Below are 15,652 nucleotides of genomic sequence, written 5' to 3' on the forward strand. Positions count from 1 at the left end.
AGGTTAAATCAGGCAACCCAAACAACCATTGAGGTTGAATCAGAAAACCCAAACAACCAATAAACTTGCTGGAATTGTGAATCAGAACCACTGAGGTTGCTGGAATTACTCCATAGTGCCGAACATGAGTGTAATATAGATAAATGCGTGCGGGACCCGCAGCAAAATGGAGCATGCTGCAATTTGTTTTCTGGTCCGCAAATCAAATCCGCATGCTTAAATTCAGCTGTGGGCACCCATGATTGTCTATGGGTGGCTTGAATTGCGGATCATCTGTGCGTGGACATTGGACCTTAATCTCCACACTCACCTCCTAGGCATTTTCTCACACATTTTCTAGGTGGTATCTTAAAAAGGGGTTTTTCCAGGGAAAATACTCTTGATGACCCATCCTCAGGATAAGTCATCAATAGTTGATGGGCTGGGGTTCATCGCTCGGGACCTCAACTAATCAGCTGAATGTGTGCCTGCTGACAATGCCGCAATTACACAGAGGTTGGAGAGGAAGTCTCTGCTCCGACCTCTGTGAAGTGGCCGGTGTTTGTAACTGCAGGCGCGGCTCGCGTTAATTTCAATGAGGATAGGTCATGAATAGTTCTTTCCCTGGAAAACCCCTTAAGGAAAGGGAATACCCTTCCTGACCCATGCCTGGATCATTGAAACAGCACTGAGCAGTATGGTAGTAAATTCGTTCCCTCAACACTGCCAACAATCACATCACTGGCAATCCCCTTCAACAGGGAAGAAAAAAAAAAAAGGTGACAGCTGGCCCTGGAAAAAGAAAAGCACCCCAGAGGGTTGTATTAAATATATTTCAGCTTATTTATTATTACATTTTATATTATATTATTATTATAATAATTCTATACTCTTTCTTATCTAAGAGAAGTATTTTATGGGGATGAAAAAAAATGATCAGAATTAGTGATAAAGAAAACTAATATAGATTTATAAATTATATTTGCATAAAAAAAAGGCAATGGTGCAGTTTTCTGCTCTTAAGCCCATTTACACGCAAAGCTAGTCTTTCAAACGATTGAAAGATTGAAAGTTTTAGCAATCTTTTTGCATAAAGTGTTAATGGGCACTAATATCCATTAACACTTTATCATCTTAATTTGCGTGTAAAAGGGCCTCTGGGAGCTGTTTGCAGAGCCCAGTGTGTGATTAAACACATGCTGGGCTCTGCACACAGCTGCATGGTTCTCGTTGGGATACAATGTAACCCCCAACTCTTGTGGAGAACACAGAATGCGGTCTGTTGACAGACACTTTATCTCTCTGCGGCTGAACAATGGATTTTAAGTACACCTTAAAATGATTGTTCCGACGAAAAGTGCTCAATGGCACTGTAATGATTATTGCTTGTTTTCGGTCATTTGAGTGAATTTTGAGCAATAACGGTTGCATGTAAATACGCCCTTACTGAATTCTATTTTATGGAAATCCGAAGGCAATGAGGATCTGATCTCGCACACAATCCCAAGGCTGGATAGACGGGTGCAACCGCTACAGTGCAGTCATAACTGTAACCTAAAAGCATTTATCCGCACTGAACTCTGGATCGTAAGCATAACTTTAGATTTGACTCTGGATGTGAAGGAGAAGCAAACCTCATGTAATTATAGCAAATGGCTTCTTTTAACTATACCGCAATGAAACGCACACAGCTTGCTTTAAATTGGATTTATTGTGCACACAAAATGAATAGGTTATAAAAAGTATATACAGGAATCAAGGTGGTGAGAGCCGTCCATGGAGAAATCTATATACTGTACAAATCAAGGAGCCCATTCGAGTTATTTCCAGTTTCACAAAAAAAAATCCTTTGTTGCCTCGTCTCAATTTGTAAAATTTCCACTGTGACATGAGTGTTCAGCAAATAGTTTAAGGGATTCGAACAGCCTGTTTTAACTTTGTTGAGTCTTTTGTGTTGTTGTGGCTGTCAATTAGCACAAGAGGAAATTGACGGTGATTTTCAATGATTTCTGCCACACTGCTGAATTTCTGTATAGAGGAAGAAAAAGTAGCCAACATTAAAACGGGCGTCCATAGTAGAGATGAGCGAGCACGCTCAGTTATGGCAGTTACTCGAGTGAGCATCGCTGTTCTCGAGTAACTGCATACTCATCTGTACAAATGCGGGGGGGGCGGCGGGGAGGAGAGGGGGGGAGAGTGAGAGAGATCCCCCCCGCTAACGCTCGCTCCCCCCCCCCCGCATTTGCTCGGATGAGTATGCAGTTACTCGAGAAGAGCGATGCTCACTCGAGTAACTGCCTTAACCGAGCGTGCTCGCTCATCTCTAGTCCATGGTCATGAATACAAAGTAAAGTCCGATCTTATATTACTGTTTAAATCTCATCATATGATCCGTTATTTTCACCCAAAATGTAAATGGTCTTTTTTTTCCATTACTAGGTTAGACGACCTACTCTGCCCATTAGTAAATACTTGTTTTTTTTATGTTTTACTACTATTAAAAAGAAAGGAAACTTTTTACAACAGAAATTGTTTTCAGTCATCATGTTCTGAAACCCAGAACTTTACATTTTTCACAGATTGGGCCGTGAGAGGGCCCATTTGTTTCGGGTGAGCTGCAGTTTTTATTAATACAATTTGGCATAGATATATATTTTTTTGATCACTTTTTATTTAATTTTATTTGCGCCATGGTAACACCCCCTACCCCACGAATTTTGTACTTTTTTTTTTACCCTGTTGACTGTGCAGGAAAAATAATGAGATAGACCTAATGTCCACGGGAAAATTTGGGCCTGCGCGGATTCTCCATGCAGGATCCCGCCGCAGATCCCTCCTTTCCCGCAGACATGAGGCCAGAAAATCCTTATTACTTAACCGTCCAGATGTTGCGGATCTCCCCTACGTCGCGGCTGGATCTTCTTTCTTCGGCCCGGCGGATGTGCTCGGCACGCCTGTAGCGTGCCATGCGCATGCGCCGTGCACATACTTTTTTCCCAAATTCCTGCGGTTCTGTGGCAGAGCAGATATTCATGTGTGGGTGTGCTGCGGATACGGACGGCTTTCATAAGCCCCAATGGAAGCCGCGGGAGCCGTCCGTGCAGCAGACCCACAGGAAAATGGAGCATGCTGCGTGCGACCTGCATGCCGGGAAGAAAATCACATCCGCATGCCTTTAGCTGCACTACGAATGCTAATTAGAGATGAGGGAGCATACTCGCTAAGGACAATTGCTCGATCGAGCATTGTCCTTAGTGAGTAACTGCCCGCTCGGAAGAAAAGGTTTGGCTGCCGGCGCGGGTGAGAGGCGAGTTGCGGCAGTGAGCAGGAGGGAGCGGGGGGGGGGGGGGAGAGAGGGAGAGAGAGATCTCCCCTCCGTTCCTCCCCGCTCTCCCCCGACGCTCCCTGCCCGCCGCTGGCAGCCAAATCTTTTCTTCCGAGCGGCCAGGTACTCGCTAAGGGCAATGCTCGATCGAGTAATTGTCCTTAGCGAGTATGCTCGCTCATCTCTAATGCTAATGCATCTATATGGGCAGCAAGACGCACTGATCTTCCGTGCAGGGGGCACACGTGGATTTTATAAATAAAATCTGCCCCTGGACATTGGGCCATATTGTAATAGTTCAGACTTTTACAAGCATGGCAATACCAAATATGTGGTTTAATTTTATGGTTTAGATATTTCATAGGAAAATAGGAAAACTTTGAATTTTCTTTTTTCACATTTTTTAAATATTTAAATAATGGTATTAAAATATTTTCTTTAGTTCCCATAGGGGACTTGAAGTTGCAATCACTTGTACTATACATTGTAATACTTTAAAAATTGCTATATACTGCAATGCTGGTCTTGTCTATTAAGCCCTGCTGAATGCAGGGCTTCATAGACATCCATGCATGGCAGCCCTGGGAGCATTCACTAGCTACAGGCTGCCATGTGGACCCATCTGCACCCTGCAACTGCATCTTGGAGGGCACTCCTCCTCCTGGCTGTTTAGACGCATGGTAAGTTTTAACCACAGCATTGAAATGGTTGACTGGCTTTCTAGGAGCCAATGCCAGTCGTAGCAGTTGCCGGTAGCCATCAGCTGTCTCATTGGGTATGGAGCAGACTTGTTTTCCGTACCAGCTGCATGCACCCTTCACAACACGACTTAAATATCGGTCATGCGGTTGAGAAGGGGTTAGGCCATTCTCCTTCTTAGGTGAGTTATGCCCCTTGTTCAGGAGTCTCATCTATTATCCAGAGTGGAGTATGACTACAAACAGCATCTGTCACTCTGAAAGACCCAGCATATCTAGTTACTAGACAGCAGCCAATGGATTTCAATGGGACACATGTAATAATTTAATTCCTGTGTGTGTCAATATTAAAAAGTACCTAACTTGTCCAATAACTTTTCAGAAAAATGTGGACCTTATGATGTACAGCACTGCGGAATAAGTATTCACTATATAAATGTGTAAAATAAAATAAACAAGCTGCCCTGTGTACAATACGAGCAACACCATTTATGGCCATTGTATTCTGTATTTTTCCCTATTTGCAGGGTGTACATATGCATCTCAATTCTCTCAGGACTGCTGGGAGGAGCCTGGCTGCTATGCTGTGTTGTATAGACCGGGGCACAGAAAACTACTAGAGATGAGCGAGTATACTCGCTAAGGCACATTACTCGAGCGAGTAGTGCCTTAGCCGAGTATCTCCCCGCTCGTCTCTAAAGATTTGGGAGCCGGCGGGGGTGGGGAGGAACGGAGGGGAGATCTCTCTCTCCCTCTCTCCCCCCCGCAACTCACCTGTCACCCGCGCCGGCCCCCGAATCTTTAGAGACGAGCGGGGAGATACTCGGCTAAGGCACTTCTCGCTCGAGTAATGTGCCTTAGCGTGTATACTCGCTCATCTCTAAAAACTACCCATTGTTTTCTGTAACACACAGGCAGATCGTCATATAGAGGTGTACAGCAAGACTGAACAGTGTACATGCGAATAACTAGCAGCAGATAAATCACCATTAACTCTTGCATCATTTCTGTGCGTTAAGGTCTTCCTCCTCCAGCCTCCTCTCTGCCATCATACAGATCAGTCAGCATAATGACTCATCTCCCGCCTCCTCTGCTCAGCTTATCCTAGACACTCCTGTCAATCACTTGAGAGCAGACAGAGGGCGGGAAGCTAGGAGGAACGGAGGCCCTGGTGGCTAGTGATTTTTTAACAAAAAAAAACAACACATCATTTTAGGTAAATATTTAGAAGTTTTGCTAAGTACTAGAGATGAGCGAGCGTACTCGCTAAGGCAAATTACTCGAGCGAGTACTGCCATTTTTGAGTACATGCCCGCTCGTCTCAAAAGATTTGGGGGCTGGCGGGGGTGAGCGGTGAGTTGCGGGAGTGAGCATGGGGGAGCTGGGGGGAGAGAGAAGGATCTCCTCCCCGCTCTCCCCCACCGCTCGCCGTCCCCCGGCGGCCCCCGAATCTTTTGAGATGAGCGGGCATGTACTCAAAAATGGCAATACTCGCTCGAGTAATTTGCCTTAGCGAGTATGCTCGCTCATCTCTAATAAGCACAAGTTGTTTGAAAACTGCCAGGTTCTTCACAGGTAAAAACAAATTGCCGAGGGCCCCAACAACATGAAACACTGAGAAGTTTCTACAAAACCTAAAGGGGTTGTTTTTGTTATTTTATCAATTTTTGTTAGAAGAATTACGCACAATAATCATATCCCGTGCCAAGGTTTTGTTGAAATTATTATTTAAAAAAAAGTTTTTTTGCACATCTGCATATTAGGGCCCTTCAAACAGGATGACTGTTGGGCATAGAAGCGCCTTACAATGGTCCCAGTGATAATCGCCGCCGTGCTTTCACACAAGAGAGAGGATTGCTCAGTGAATGGAGGCGGAGCTCGCTACGGCCCGCCCGCCTCCATTCACAGTAAACAGGCAGTCGTTCATAGATGAGCAACTACCTGTTTATACCAGCCGATCAGCATTTGATTTTTATGCCTGCAGAAACTGAATGACAAATGAATTATCATTCATCATTCAGTTGCTACCGACATTGACACTGAACGATTATCGTTTAGATTCCCGCGAGAATCGTTCAGCATGAAAGACAAAAGTATTATAATAGGTTATAGAAAGTTATATACCTCTTCTCCGCTTTTCTCTCTCCCCAGAGCATACTGTCGTGTAGCCTCAATGTATCGCACCGGGATATTATACACTCGCCTGTTGTAAAATACTACAAGGGTGAATGGCTGCTTGGAGTCTTGTCCGCTGCTCCTTCTTACTAGGAAGGATCCGTCCTGTTGGAAATTAAAGTATCGTTATAATCTATTTAGTTCTTTTCGCTACTTAGAACTTTAAGCACAAGGGGAAGCGATACCTTACAAGTAGCAGTCAGAGCTTCTTCTGCTCTGCGTCGGTCACATGAGGAAACATACCACTCTTTATTAAGGACATCGGCATCCTACAACACAAAAGAGCATACAATATTAAATTACTAAATGGGCACAACGTGACTGATATACAAACACTGTCCGTGAATATACTCGTTGGTTGCTAAAAAAGTTAACATTAAATCTAGCATTATGAAGGGGTCTTATGGACATCAGTGACTAATTATCAAATATACTGAAAAATGAAATTAATCATTTTGTGTTGACTATTTAATATGGATGAGCTGCCTGTGTAATGTATGGATAAGGAAGGTCCCTCAAAGGGAGAGCAGCAAATAACTACTCTGGTGGAATCTGAGAAATGTCCTAGATGTTTATCTCTACTCATTCTTCTGCTTCTCGCCTTGTGAGATTCCACACTATATTGTAGATACATGTTGGAAACATGTGCTGGAATTTTAGACCTTCTGGATTATCAGATGCAGAATTAATGGAAATTCACCGTTCAATATAAAGCCAGATTGTTTGAAATAGAGAAAATCCCATTGTAGAGTCCAGTAGGTTGGACCGTTAGCTATCAAATATTGATCGCCCCCCTCAAAAAAATGTGTATGATCTGTGGGATGAAACTAAAAGGAAGGAGACACAAATTAGATATTAGAAAAAACTTTCTGACAGTGAGGGTGATCAATGAGTGGAACGGGTTACCACGGGAGGTGGTGAGTTCTCCTTCAATGGAAGTGTTCAAACAAAGGCTGGACAGACATCTGTCTGGGATGATTTAGTGAATCCTGCACTGAGCAGGGGGTCGGACCCGATGACCCTGGAGGTCCCTTCCAACTCTACCATTCTATGATATAAGTATTCAGGACACAAGTTTATCAGGTTCTTTGATGTAGCTTAAAGAGCCTCTCCTGGGAAGTTTTATCGTTTTCCCGAGGTGTGATTGCCAAGCAGTGCATATTGAGGCAATTGAAGCGGTTGTGGCAAAAACAACGTTTATCACCTATCCAGAGAATAGGTGATAGAAGTCTGATCAGTGGGCCTCTCATCGCTGGGACCCTTACTGATTCCAAGAACGGGGAACTCCATGGAGCAGATCTATTAAAATAATTCAAACAGGCTAAAAATCTACTCCCTATATTTTCTGTTCTTACCTGTTCCACTGGACTGCATTGACGATTTGGGCTACACATATAACGCGTTCCAGGCTCAGGAGGCTCTACATGAAAATATAAATGCTGTATGTTAGCGTTTTAATAAATTATTTACAAAGTTCTGTCTTTCTTTAAGTGCATTTCCTCCTTAAATACGTCCAAGTAGATAGGAGCTGTTGAATTGGCCTCCTCTATCAGTGTGTTGCTAATTCTAGTGACAAAAAGTTCGGTTTGAACCGGCTTGCAGGATTTGGGCAAAAAGTTGAGTTTGGTCCGAATTTGTTTGAACGGAACTTCAAAAAAAAAAAAAAAAACGGAGGAGGAAGAAGAAGATGAAGGAGCAGAAGTTTTAGTGGGTTCACCAACACAAACTGCCCGAGGGTTGGGTTTGCGCTGAACCAAACTTTTAGCAAAGTTTGACCCGAAACAAAAAAGGTGAACTGTAAGGGACAACTATTTTCCGAACAGTTACAACTCACATAGAGGCGGTCACTCAGCTTTCCGCAACCGCCCGTGCCACGTCTGCCTTGTCTAAGTTTGGAAAAGCTAGCTTACAATTTCTTTGGAAGCTGTAATGATCGCCATACGGCAGTGAAAAAAAAGTTAACAGGATTTTTAAGACTCAAGGTCTAATTGTGTGAAATGTGTATAGAATGAGTTTTAAATGATACAACAATTACAATTATCTTGTCATTTGTCATGTTAAGTGGTTTGGGGTTTTTCACCAAAAATATTGATAAAATACCCACTCAATACACTATCATTAACCCTTTCCAATCCACTGTCTGACGTCTGAAGACATTATGATTTAAGGCTGTACAGCTCCGATGTTGGAAGACGTCCATCGGGGTTCTCTTACTGTATATTGCCAGCCTCTGCTGTTGGAGCCTATCCAACGTGTCACCTCATGCAGTACTGGCTTTAGCCAGCAGATAGCACCGTTGTATAACGGCAGAAAAAGAGTAAGCCCCCTAGGAAAGCCAGGATACAAATTGGATTGCATAAGTGCTGGCTGAGGTTTCGTGGACTGACCAGAAGTCCTGGTCAGTCGTGATTCTCAGGAACCACCCCCTTCACCTATACAGAACATGTGCATGACCCTGATATCATTGTACACATAGGACTGATCACCAACATATAAGAAATGGATTAAAGTAATTGGCTATACAAATCTACGGGAGAGCATCTGCACGGCAATCTGAAGAGAGTCAGATTTTCCTGCTGTGCATGGACTTCAGCGGGCGACAGTGCGGGATCAGGAGAGTAGGCAAGTATAAAAAATACATCAACCGGCTCCCAGTCACCTCCCCTAACAGCACCATAACTTTAACTTTATGGTGCTGTTGGGAAGTGATAGGTTTCCTTCAAAGCATCCTCAGCGCTTTTCAATCCAGCTAAAAAAAAACAAAAAAGGAACAAAGATGTAAACCTGGGATAAAACGCATCGGGGATAACAATGCTATGTGAAAAGATCTTAAAGGCCCATTTACACGCAAAGCTAATCTTTCAAACGATTGAAAGATTGAAAGTTTTAGCAATCGTTTTGCATAAATTGTTAATGGACATTAATCTCCATTAACACTTGATCATCTTCATTTGCATGTAAAAGGGCCTCCATGAGCTCTTTGCAGAGCCCAGCATTTGGTCTGAGCTCAGCACACAGCTGCATTGTTCTTACACGGGCTGCTGGCAGAATACAATGTAATCGCCAGGTTCCATGGAGATAATAGCGTGCGGTCTGTTGAGAGATACTTTATCTCTCTGCGGCTGAACAATGTATTTTAAGCTCACCTTAAAATCATCATTCAGACGCAAAGTGCACGATGCCAGCGTTTACATGAAACATTTATCGCTCACTTGCGATAGTTTGAACGGACTTTGAGCGATAACCGTTGCGTGTAAATGGGCCTTAAGTTGTGATGTCTAATATTTATGGAAGCTTTATATCTCTTTCTGTGCTACTAGTTATGTGCGCTGCAGGCTGGATCCGTCTAGTAGGATCCTCTCCCGTTCAAGCTCAAAGACGTTTTTTGGAATATTTTTTTCTTCAAAAAATTGGAGATGATGTACTTCCATTTGTGATGGATTATTGAAGCTTTGGAAGTTTGGTTCACCATGGCAACAGCTGTGCCTGAATATATTCTGGAGATGTCAGGACTACTGAATGTTTGCAAAATTAATTAGTGTAACGTCAGACAGCTGAGGCTTCGTATCGTAATTTACACAGACTTGCTTTTTAGCATTTGTGGTCTTGACAGTTGGACTGTGTGCCATTATACGAATGCCGCTAATGCTCGCTATTTGCTCTTTATTGCCAGGCTGCACCTGAGCTTACAACTTCAGCCCAATATTTGTGGACCACCACCCTAAAGCTTTGCTTTAAAGGGGTCTTCCTATCTCAGCTTCAGCGCAGCACTGTTCCCATAGAAGGAAATGGGAGTTACGGAAACAGCGTAGCGCACACACTGCACCATTCCCATAACTCGAGGAGTTACGGTAACAGCGTAGAGCGCCGTGCTACACTGTTTCCATAGATCTCAATCAATTCAATAAGAGCTATGCAGACAGCACTGCACTGAAGCACTTGACTATTTTTGACAGGTGGCCAGAAATAGAGGGCCGGGTTTTACCATCTCAGCTTTTCATGGACCTCTTGGAAGACACAAGTATTAACTAATCAGGGAATAATTGATATTGAGCATATTTTACATGATGTCTTTGACCTGTATTAAAAATGGTTTTGCCAAGTTTTGAAGCTGGTCCCTATCCACAGGATAGGAAATAACTTTACGATCGGTGGGGTGTGACCGTAGGGACCCCAACTGATCCCAAGAGCAAGGGTTCTAATGGTCCCCACATGAATGGAATAGCGTCACACACGCTTTGTTCACATTAGTGCCTTTTTCCATTATGTTGAGCATCCATTGGCTTGTGATTAAGTACATAGACTGCAGTGATACTCTTCCTGTAAAAAAAAACCCTGAAACCTGAGAGAACCATCCAAGGGCGTAACTATAAGGGATGCGGTTGCACTTGGCCCCAGGAGCCTTAGGTGGGCCCATAAGGCCTCTCTTCTCTATATAGGGAGCCCAGTGCTATGAATAAAGCATTATAGTTGGGGGCCCTGTTACAGGTTTTGCATTTGGACCCAGGAGCTTCAAGTTATGCACTTGGAACCATCATCATTCAATGAGATGCATTCTTTTCTTAGAACGCTGCATTGTGTGGTTCCTTTGTTATTCCTACCTGGAAATAAAGTCCCCTTGTCAATGAGGATACCATAAAGACACTCCTTATTGACTTGAGGAAAGGTAACACCCAGTTGTGAATGTATTTATATAATTCCAGGAGGAATAACAGAGGGACGATGACACAGAATTGGAAAAAAAAAACATGCTCCAGCATTGTTATTTTTATGGAAAATACATTACTAAACTAGACATTTCAAGATTGATAGCGGGTTCGCTCTAAGAACAGAAGCTATAGTGCTTATGTGAACAAAGGTTACCCAATAAAAAAAGTTACTCAAGACTCTTAACTTGTAAAGAAAACAATAACAGAAATATTACATTATAAAGGACTATATGTAGCTTCTCACACTGCAGGCTGGAGAGGATAGGAGGGTCCTGATTTAGTAGGAGGAAGCGAGTTGTCCCATCGGGATTACATTAATGTGGAGATTTACTATGTGGCAGTTTCATAAAATTTGTCAATGAGACCACAAGAATGGTCATAGCAGTAGTAGGCAAGTGTGCAGTTACTGAAGTAAGCACCGACACGTCTCCAACCAGATGAATCTTAGTGAAGACAGGCGTGTATCAGACATGTTAAAGCAACATTGGTAAGTAAGGAGCTCTGAAAATAGTATTATAATAGCACAACCCTGTTATAGTCATGCTATGTACTCAGCCTAGTTTGGGTGCTGCGTTTATGTGCTGAGCTTAGTTCTGATGCTTTATATTTATGTTATGAGCTTGGTTTGGATGCTGTATTTATGTTTTGAGCTAAGTTCGGGTGCTGTATTTATGTTTTGAGCTTGTTTCTGGTACAGTATTTGTTCACTGAGCCATTCCGGTGTGGTTATTCTGCTATTTTGCTGCTTTATGCACAAGCAGAATATGGGCAGACTGCATATCAGTGCAAAATATATATATATATATATATATATATATATATTTTTTTTTTTTTATTAGGGAATAAGGGTGCCATCTAACCTAAGGCTGGCACTAAATGATACTGACATAAAAGTTCATAAACCACTTTGTATATTTGTTCACTGAAAGGGGATTATCCCCTATATTCAAATACCCTATTTACTGTAGGAGAACAGAAAAATGAAAAAAAAACCAAAAAACCTAATTTTATTTTGTAATCAAATCAAAAGATACTAATCTAACTAATGGCCATTATCAACATAGCGCCCAGTCTACCATCAAGGTGGGGCGTCCTTTAGTTTCTATTTTATCTTTACACTTAGTATTAATATTGACCTGGCATGAGGCTCCCGATGAGGCAGATTAGAGTATACTACTGAAATGCGTAGAGCCAGAAAAGTGATATTACGGTTAGCAGTCACCAGATTAGTTCCTTACACATCAATATAGCAAGGACCTACAGTAATATATATATATATATATATATATATATATATACACACAGTATATATATATGTATATATATATATATGTTACCATACGTATAGGAGTATTTAGGGTCTTGCTCATGGTATGATTGCCCTATTTTCAGTATAACGCATGTTTTATCGTCATAGTCACAATATAGGTACTTACTTGGTAGGGGTATTACGTGAGGTTTAGGAAGCTGAAACGGTAACCTAGAGAAAAATGATCCATTTGTTAAACTTGAGAACAAAAGTATTTTTCCAAGTGATCAAACAACAAAGTCTTCAACATCTGTAATACATCTAACAGTAAACAAGTTACATGGAGAGAGAGTAAAAGTAGAGACCTGTTAGGATTTATTAAAACCAGCTCAATGGAACTTTACTTAACCCTTTCCAATCCAATTTGTATCCTGATTTTCCTAGGAGGCTTATTCTTTTTCTGCTGTTATACAATGAGAGAGGCTGGCAATATACAGTAAGAGAACCCTGACGGACGTCTTCCAACATTGGAGTTGTACAGCCTTAAATCATAATGTCTTTAGACGGCAGACAGTGGATTGGAAAGGGTTAATAACTAATGTCCCTATCTCAGGGGAGAGAACAGAAAATTAGGACGTTCCCATTTTTATGTCATAAGTTCATTAGCGGGGCAGATGTCAACCTAATTTGTTGCCACCACTACTGTACATGCCTTGGAATTGTCTAAAACTTGACACATGACAAAAAACCATTAATCTCAGCCTACCTATGCAGCATGGGTATCAGGCATGATTTTATGGAGGAGATGCGCCATGTATCCAAATTAAGAGGCTAAGACATTAAAAGAAATTGAGTGCTTTCATTCTCAAGAAGACCTGTCCTCTCTCCTATGTTTATTTCATAGTTCAGGGAAACATAACATGACCTCTTTAAGACCCGGTTGAACTTGGTGGACATGTTTCTGATAGGCTACATGATTGGTTGGGCTATCAAGAATTCATGCAAGGCATAAATAAGCATCAAAATAAGTTCCAAGTATTCATTTTACTATGGTGGCTTACTTATGTGGTACTGGTGGAAGTTCATTTCCGGCACTTTGTATTCTTTGCCGTTGCATAACCTGGGGCCTGTCTGTAATAGAAAATGCAGATGAACTTTTCTTATTATATGCAGTAGATCAGGTTATTGAAAAATATATTAATTTTACTGTAAAAACATCCGTTTAATTCCCCAAAAGGGTTGGCTTTACAGTAATGTTTTTTATTGTAAAGGCAGGTCACCTGGGGGTAAACTAGTGTCTTGTATCATCTAGACAGCATCAACTAACCACCTTCCTACAAAGAAATTAGATGTCCAGGTACAAGCAAGCATGGCTGGGACAATTGCAGTAGCAAAAACACACACCTCAGCACTCATACACATTTAGTATCGGAATAAAATTGCATAAAAAGGTTATGTATACTAGCCACATAAAAATGCAAAGTTCTTAGGGCACATTTTGATCAAAACATGAGAGCCCATCTGCCACGTACAGATGACCTTTATTCAGATGGGGACATACTCACCTCTCTTTGGGCCTAAGCCTTCAATATATTCAGGGAAACCAAGATCTAGGCTTGGGACAGAAAGAGTGGCCACCTCCATATCTGTTATACACCCTATGTTTCCAATCTGTCCGAAGCCGTTTAATCAGAGTAAATGGCCCAGGACTCACTTTTCCTGAAGAGATTTGGAGATGTAGGCTCAAAGGGAGGTGAATCCGTCAGAGCAAGTCCTCATCAGAATAAAAATCAACTAGACATGGCAGATGTGCCCATGTTTTGACCTAAAAGAATTTTACATTTTTGCATGGATAGTAACAATTATGCAATTTTATTCACAAATTATATGCATAGGAGTACTGAGCTGCGTGTTTTTGCTGTTAGCCATCTTTTTTGTGAGCACTAAAAGTTTGTTCACACATGCTTATCTTAGGGACTGCATTCTTAAAGTTGGGTCATAGGTGGATTATATTTATATGCTACTTTTCTATACAGGTGGTCTATACAGAAGGATATGTATAGAAAAAGAGAATTATTGATTGATATTGTAGAATGTGCCGCTTGTGTGAATTAACCTCCTCCCCACTTCCTAGCAACTCTGTCCACCATCCCCCAATCATTGGCTCTACAGGACATATTTTAAAGTTGTTTTCTGCTTATAGAAAACCCAATGTTAAATACCCTGTTGGGGAATCCTGAGTTAATAAGTAAAAAGGATACCCATTTTAGGTGTGACGTGCAGCTGCTAAGAGTGTTTCTTAACTATGGTCTACAAGTCCCCCAACAGACCATGTATTAAGGATATTCTTTAGGGAGAACAGCTTTGGCAAACTTTTCAGCACTGACAATAATTACTGTGGAATACTAAGGAAATTCCAAAAACATGACCTGTTGGGGAGACTTGAGTACTGGATTGAGAAACACTACTCTAGGGCACCCTACAGGTTTGAGCATTAAGGGCACAGAGTATTAAGGCAGCAGAAATGCAGTCCTAAGCTTTCGCTCACGACCTCAAGGTTGCAGATTCAATCCCTGCATAGTTCAGATAGCTGGCTCAAGGCTGACTTAGCCCTCCATCCTTCCGAGGCCGGTAAAATGAGTACCCAGCTTGGTGGGGGGGGGGGGGGGGGGTGTAAAAATAAATTACCTGAAAGTGCTGCAAAATAAGTTGGCGCTATACAAATAACAAGTTTTGTTAGTTTGTTAGATGGGTGGGCAAGAACGTTTATTTGCCCGGTCACCAGGCCATTTGGAGCTAGACCCAAAGAGCTTAATTGTTGACTGTTCACATTTTTGTGCAGCCGAAAGAAATTCATTATTGTCAGCTGTACATCTTTCTATGTGAAGAGGGAGTGTGCTGCTGACAGTGCTGAAACTGTATAAAAGGCGAACAATCATCTGTATCTATACATTCTGAATTGGCCTGTGTGAACACCAGGTAAACTAGCGCCAATCTCTCTGTACAGTTCACATCTAATGTAAAAAAAACTTCTACACAGGCAGGCTATTGATTTAAATATGAACCAAGTAATTCTTCATATCCACTATGATGGTGCTGCTGGAAAATCGGACAACTGCTGCCAATTCCCCCAGCAGATTCCATCTGCTTGCGGCAGCAAAACATCATGCAATCAGTCTATGCTTGGAAGACCCTTCTAGCAAAAAAAGAAAGGATTGTCCAATTTGCCCAACTTCTTTAAAAACAGTGCACGTTACCAGGTCTGCTCTTTTATGGAGTCCTACTTTTCTAAAATTAGGGTGGCATTGAAGTGAAATATGGCAAATAGGCAATCGAAAAGTGAAATATATGTGAACACTGTCTTAAACCATTGCATTATTTTAATTGCCAATTAGGACAATAGAACGTGCCTCAGAAGCAGGCAGTAAAATGCATTTCTATGTATTAAAAACCAACTTACCGATGTTACTATTAAGGTCCCTTTGGGGTAAAGTCGGGATCAATTTCTTTAAATAAA

The 15,652-nt window shown here is 41.8% G+C and overlaps 1 protein-coding gene across 2 annotated transcripts in view; it reads right to left on the minus strand.

The window, feature by feature from the left end:
• Positions 1–1,671: 1,671 nt before the first annotated feature.
• The window catches only part of BLNK (B cell linker), a 64,177-nt gene continuing 50,196 nt past the window's right edge, over positions 1,672–15,652 (minus strand). For both annotated transcript variants that reach the window (XM_066601009.1, XM_066601010.1), the window contains 7 exons: positions 15,596–15,641; positions 13,197–13,266; positions 12,323–12,366; positions 7,533–7,597; positions 6,363–6,446; positions 6,127–6,282; positions 1,672–2,007 (listed from right to left, as the gene is read on the minus strand). In XM_066601009.1, coding sequence (XP_066457106.1) covers positions 1,888–2,007; positions 6,127–6,282; positions 6,363–6,446; positions 7,533–7,597; positions 12,323–12,366; positions 13,197–13,266; positions 15,596–15,641 — 585 coding nt within the window. In that variant the 3' untranslated portion in view covers positions 1,672–1,887. The remainder of the gene's footprint in view (positions 2,008–6,126; positions 6,283–6,362; positions 6,447–7,532; positions 7,598–12,322; positions 12,367–13,196; positions 13,267–15,595; positions 15,642–15,652) is intronic.

This window comes from Eleutherodactylus coqui, chromosome 4, assembly GCF_035609145.1.
Source record: "Eleutherodactylus coqui strain aEleCoq1 chromosome 4, aEleCoq1.hap1, whole genome shotgun sequence".
Classification (NCBI taxonomy): Eukaryota; Metazoa; Chordata; class Amphibia; order Anura; family Eleutherodactylidae; genus Eleutherodactylus; species Eleutherodactylus coqui.